The sequence below is a fragment of the Palaemon carinicauda genome, chromosome 11, assembly GCF_036898095.1.
Source record: "Palaemon carinicauda isolate YSFRI2023 chromosome 11, ASM3689809v2, whole genome shotgun sequence".
Taxonomy (NCBI): Eukaryota; Metazoa; Arthropoda; class Malacostraca; order Decapoda; family Palaemonidae; genus Palaemon; species Palaemon carinicauda.
The window spans coordinates 63,414,884-63,421,717 of record NC_090735.1 but is presented as its reverse complement, the minus strand read 5'-3'; the positions used below and the strand labels follow the sequence as shown (position 1 = coordinate 63,421,717).

Sequence of the window (6,834 nt, the reverse complement as noted above, 5' to 3'; positions counted from 1 at the left end):
TCACTTGAAATTCTCCTGAATTTCATGTGAGGAAAGGAAGACGGGTTGGGACCTTAAAGGAGAAAAATGTGAACAATTTAGGAGGACTGTGAGAGAGAGACGACTGGAAAGGTTGAACTTAGAGATTGGACAGGGTAACAGAGTCGAAAATATCTGATTGGGTATGAAAGAAATATGTGTAGGGGAAACGGAGGAATTAGTGGGAAGAGCCAGTGGATATGGTGTCTCAAAAGGAGAATTGTGGTGGTGGAACAGAGGTGCAAGAATCAGTTAACAGAAAATCAAAGGCATTTAAGGACTGGAAAGTAAGACAGGGACAGGGAGCAGGGGAACTGTACAGAGAAGAGGAAAAAGATTCTAGGAGGAAAGTAGGTATAGCTATTGAAAGAGCGGTAGAGCAGTTAAATGAAAGGCTAGTAATATAGGAAGGAGAAAAGTATAGCTATAAGATTTAAAACGAGGAAAAGGCAAAGACAGGATTTGTGGCAACTGATAGTCACCAAGGATAGAGATGGAAATGTATTGCATACTGATGATGACATTAAAAGGAGATGGAGAGAATATTATGAGCAACTATTAAATACTGAAAATGAGAAAGAAGAGCTGGGAGAAGCACAAAAGGAGGAGGGACCAGTTATGGAGATACGGAATACTGAAGTGAAGCAGGCATTGAGAAAAATGAATGGTAAAGCACCAGGCCCATCAGATTTTCAAATAGAAAAGGTCAAGATACTGGCTATTGAGGGGGAAGAATGGATGCTGGATTTATTGAGAGCTATATGGGAAGATGAAATAATGCCTGAAAACTGGGAGGAGAGGCTAATGGTATCTATATTAAAGCATAATGGCGATATCATGCGGTAACTGCAGGGGAATTAAACTAACAGGGCATGGTTTGACAATTTTAGAGGGGGTACTAGATGAGAGGTTGAGAAAGATTGTAAAGATTGAGAAACAGCAATATGGATTCTTCAGGGGGAGAAGGACTGTGCATACCATCTTTATAGTAAGGCAGCTCCAGGAAAAGAGACAAGAAGGAAACCAGAAGCTCTTTTGTGCTTTTGTAAATTTTGAGGTGACTTATGATAGAATACCAAGAGAAGTGATGTTTTGGTGCTTGGAAGAGAGGGAAGTCCCAGAGAAGTTGGTTAAAGGAGTAAAGATTATATACAAAAGAACAAGGTCAACAGTAATGGAGAAACAGAAACATTTGAAGTTAGTGTTGGATTACACCAGGGGTCAGCATTAAGAACGTTTTTATTTATGTTGGTCTTTTATGCGTGAGTGACGGGTTCAGAAATGAAGAGTTGTGAGAGTTGCTATATGCAGAGGATTTGGTGATTACTGCTGAAAATGAGGAAGAATTGCAGAGAAGGGTGGAAGAGTGGCAAGAGACTTTGGAAAGGGGTGGCTTGATGGTAAATGTGAATAAAACTGAAGCTATGGTGAGCAGTAAGGAAGGTAGGGACAGGATAGCCATACACGAAGGTAGAGGAGCAGTTATAAAACAGGTGGAAAAGTTTAAATACATGGGATCTACTATAAATCAGAAGAAGGATCAGAGTCTGAAGTTGAGATTAAGATAAAAACAGTTTGCGGAAAGTGGATGGAGGTAGCAGGAGTGGTACGTGATAAAAAAAAATGCCAATCAAGGTAAGAGTCAAGATCTTTAGCACAGTAATAAGACCAGTGTTAATGTACGGATCAGAAACTTGGGCTTTAAGATGAAAAGAGGAAGCAAAGCTTGAGAGAGCAGAGATGGAAGTGCTGAGGTGGATTATGGGAAAAGATTAGGTGAAGGATGATATGGAGAGAAAAGGGCATTAGAGAGGGCGCATCAGGCAACCGGCCCCTTAATATAGGGATAAACGATGAGGGAAAAGAGGAGAAAGGAAGATGGGATGGTAGTACTTGACTAAAGAAAACTTCCTTGTCAAAATAACAGTGATATTCAAATCAATATTTTGTAATATAACATGCATAAAAAGTATTGTGTTTTTTTTTTTTAATTTTATAAAGAAAACATTTTAAAACTTTTATCAGCGATAACATTTTATGCTTTTAAGATTTTAATTTCTGTTTGTATATTTTAGGGAGCTTATCCCATATGTATCATAGATGCGTTTTACGCTTGCCTTTATAATTGAACATTTAATTCCTTTATATATTTAAAAAAAAAAAAAAACTCTTCCTACTTTTATCATAACTTATTTCCAACTAACTATCAGACTATTTTTCTTCCAAAGAGCTGTATTTAACTAAAGTTGCCCAGGTTAAACTTGCATGCAAACATCACGTAATCTCTCTCTCTCTCTCTCTCTCTCTCTCTCTCTCTCTCTCTCTCTCTCTCTCTCTCTCAAAAGTTATTTTAAGCATAGATTGGGTAGAATTTAAATTGTTCGCTAGTGTTATGTCGAGAACCTTTATTTCTCTCTCTCTCTCTCTCTCTCTCTCTCTCTCTCTCTCTCTCTCTCTCTCTCTCTCTCTCTCTCTCTCTTTAAAGTTATCATTACTATATCTTAGGAAGAATTTGAATTTTTCGCAACTATCATGTTGAGAAGCTTAATTTTGTTCTTTCAACATATTTCATCTTTAAAGTCATGTTGACCAATGATAGTCCCAAATTAAAATTCTCAGCGGCAGTTGTGCTATTGGGCATTTTCCTTTTTAGCCAGATGCTCGCTTTATGTGCATTTCATATTTTTGTTTTTGTTTAGCGAATATTATTTAAGATTCAGATAATGAAGTTAACATTTTCCAGTATTTTTTTCTTCTGCCATTAGTTGAATTTTAAATTGTTATGAAACTTCATCTAAAACAACGTTTTAGATTATGTCAGTATGATATATATTCTAAGTAATCTCTAAAAGCTAATATTCAAGTATTTTTTTATCTTTTTACTGGTATTTGATCCTAACCAAGTTCGGCTGAAAACATATATATGTTAATTGAATATATATATATATATATATATATATATATATATATATATATATATATATATATATATATATATATATCCAGATTTCTTTGTGAATAATCTCATGCAGCAAAGACCTTCCAAAGATTTCCAATAGAGTAACTTGGCCTAAATCACAATTGGGCCACGGGAAACTAAACGAATTCGCTATGTAAAGCGGATGTCCACTCGGCGATGTTATAAATAGACTACATTTTACGGGTGTAATTCACGGTAATTATCTCCGTCTTTTTTTCAATATCCTATTTTTTTTTTTTCCGGCGGAATATTCGTCTTCCTTTGCATTAAACTGTTCACTAATGTCGGGCGAATTTGTAACCGATTTTGTGTGCGTCTGTTTGGAGTCTTGTGTGACCTCGTTTGCCCTGCAATACAGCGGGGAAATTATTTTGGTTGCTGACCTCACTTATTGATTTTACACTGATTTTTCGTTATTGCCTATGTATTTATAGTTGTTCCAATGCAAACAAGAACATGAACACTCACATATATTTGTATGTATATGTGTGTGTTTATATATATATATATATATATATATATATATATATATATATATATATATATATACACATACAGTATATATAAATATATATATATATATATATATATATATATATGCATACATATATATATTTATATATATATATATGCATACATATATATATTTATATATATATATATATATATATATATATTCAATGCTCAACACGTTGACATTAAAGTGCCAGTGTTTGCTCAAATGCAAAGCTCTATAACGCTGTGAATCTATTTCCTTTCATGTCGGTCTGTTTTATTCTTTCCATTTCTCAGAGGCTGGAACTTTGACATTTTGACATAAAACACCGTACTTACTTTAATTTAGAACTACCTTTTTTAATTCCCTCCCCTAATGGCACAGCAAAAATAGCCGCGCTTGCGCAAACACACAAACACACACAGTCACGTCACGACAAAAGACCATCCTAAAAATAAAAATGAAGAATGGAAAAGACTTTTATTTTAGGGCGCAACTTGATTTGAATAGAATAAAAGTAAGCGAACTGCACTAAATGAAAGTTTGAATGCCTGGAAATTGATGGAGCTTTTGTTGGCATTATTCCAAAAACAGCGAGTGTCTTTCTTCCCATTACTAATCCGGCATTAGTCAGAGATCGAGAAGCAATACTGGCATCCTCGTAGAGGAATAAAACGAGAAACAATACTAGCATCCTAATTGTAGAATAAAACGAAAATCAATGCTACAAGAATGAAAGTCTTCGTTCTTTGATTTTGATTTGGGAGATGAATTGTTACGGCCAAAAATCCTACGGAAAAAACAGCTTTTTACAATTGTCAATGCGAGTATAGTAGTCAGTCTGTCAGTCGTATGGTCTCCTCGTCCCTCGCCAAAAATGAGAGGAGGAAAGAAAGATTATTGGCTTGCGTCACTTTTTTGAATAAAAATGTGTATTAGTGATATGGTTCGTTATATGTGATATCACTTTTATTTGCCTGGATTGTTCTTTGAAAGGTTGTGGAGTAAGAAATCGCAGCAGACTATTGAAGTCTATGTGGTAAAATGGTAAAAGATAAAAAATTGGAGGTAATCAAACGTTCCTGATATATGGTGTTGTGTGTGTGTGTGAGAGAGAGAGAGAGAGAGAGAGAGAGAGAGAGAGAGAGAGAGAGAGAGAGAGAGAGAGAGAGAGAGAGAGAGATAGAGAGAAATGATGATAACTGCTGGATGAATTAAATAAAGGAGGTTACAGCAATAATTGAAGAAAGAAACCGAGTGTAAACATTAAAAAAAAAATAAACAAGGGAACTATCTAGGATGAAAAAGGAGGCTCATACAAGATATTACAGGACTTATTGAAAGTGTTTGACACGGCAATAATTCTGATGTTAATAAGATATCTAACTCTGCAACTGTGCAGTCTCTGCAAAGTTCAAGTTAAGGCAGGAGATGTATGTTCAAGGTGGAATGGCTAATGATGTTGAGGCTATAGAAGTTTGCTTTAAAAGAGTTTTTTGTTGATATATTGTAATGCATATCTAGAAGTGAGGGTTGTCTTTTTTTTTTTTTGTCTAAAGACTCGTTAATCCATTGAAAGGATCCTCTTAAAAAAAATTATTTTATCACTATACAATGTTGTTGTTGCTGTTGTTGTTGTTGTAATTATTATTATTATTATTATTATTATTATTATTATTATTATTATTATTATTATCATTATTATTAAGGAGAAGATCCTCTTTAAAACAAGTTTATTTTAAAGGTACAGGCTAATCTATTGGGAGGAACACATTGAAAAAAAAAATTATCGTTTTATTATTATTATTATTATTATTATTATTATTATTATTATTATTATTATTATTAATGTTGTTGTTGTTGTTGTTACTGTTGTTTATAGTTAGGGAGAAGACGCTATTTCGAACAGGTATTGTTGAAGGTGATTGCTGCCTCAGTGGCATTAATTTTATGGGAAATATTTTCGGTGGTTCTTATAATTTTCTTTTCATTATTACTGTTTTATGCAATGGATTCTGCATATCTCATCATCAGGAAAAAGTAAATGTTTACTGTTTGAAAAGTTACAGCAACAAGTAACACCTGATTAAGACTCGAAAGACGCCGACCTTGGAACTGTCCCCTGAACTTTCTAAAGAAATTAGATCTTATTTGTATTCATGCACACTGTTTTGAAGTAAAGAAGCAATTTTTGAATGTATACTTTTATATCTATCCACCCAAGATGAGTCGTGCCGAATTACCGGCAGAACACAGTAATAGCGAAAGGAAAATTATAAGAACTATTGAAAAGGTCTACTGTAAAATGAATGCCACTGAGACAGCGATCACCTTCAACAATACCTATTATTTTTTTACTCTAAACTACATGACCAGCATACAATACCATATTAACAACCATTTAAACATGATATATAATGGTACATAACTCACGAGTAAAAAATATATATAGATTCGCAAGTAACTTCGTAACAAAAACAAGCAGAAAAAACGTTGAAAGAAACATCGAACAAGTGCAATACTTTTGTGTGTCGAGTATCGTAGCGCGATTTCGACTCGCTATTCTCCGCCACCTGACCTCACCTTTAAAGAGGAAGAACTAATAGACAGTATGTCATTACTACATACTTATAGATCTCTTGCATATACTGTCTTCTGTGGCCAAAAACAATGGGCTCATCTATGTAGTTTTACTTTGCGAATTGAAGTATACCTGTTCTAAAAGACTATTGCAATAGTTGAACATATTTATTTATTTTCAAACAAAACAAGACTGCTCATTATGCTAATGGTATATCGGCTTTTCGAAACGTTAGAGAGAAAGGGTGATTCCCTGTAAATTTATAGGCTGTGCGGAAAGGTGATTAAAAATTGAACGGCATTCCCAGAATTATTTCGTGCGGTATATTATGTTTATTTCTCTCTGTAATGGGGACCGGGATTTCATACACATACACGCACACACACACACACACACATATATATATATATATATATATATATATATATATATATATATATTTATATTTATATATATATATATATATATATATATATATATATACATATATATATATTTGCTGACCTAGAGTATGCTAATGATGATGTCCTTATTAGCAGAACACCACAGGATATGCAAAGCTTGCTTACCAGAATGCATGAAATATCACATGAGGTTGGGATACTCAAGATAAATAGAAGAGAAAGAGATGATGAGAACGGAATATGCCATGGAAGATGAAATATCACGGGAAAGTGAAAGGATTGATGAGGTAGAATCATTTAAATATTTAGGAGCTGTGATCTCTAATACAGGGTCTTTAGAATTGGATTTTAATGA

General features: G+C 33.9%; 1 protein-coding gene across 1 annotated transcript in view; it reads left to right on the top strand.

Annotated features, from left to right (window-relative positions):
- Positions 1–218: 218 nt before the first annotated feature.
- Positions 219–6,834, top strand: part of LOC137649301 (uncharacterized) — a 29,163-nt gene continuing 22,547 nt past the window's right edge. Inside the window, exons 1-4 of the mRNA XM_068382286.1 lie at positions 219–412; positions 549–860; positions 1,090–1,238; positions 1,330–1,461. Of these exons, the coding sequence (XP_068238387.1) occupies positions 219–412; positions 549–860; positions 1,090–1,238; positions 1,330–1,461 (787 nt within the window). The remainder of the gene's footprint in view (positions 413–548; positions 861–1,089; positions 1,239–1,329; positions 1,462–6,834) is intronic.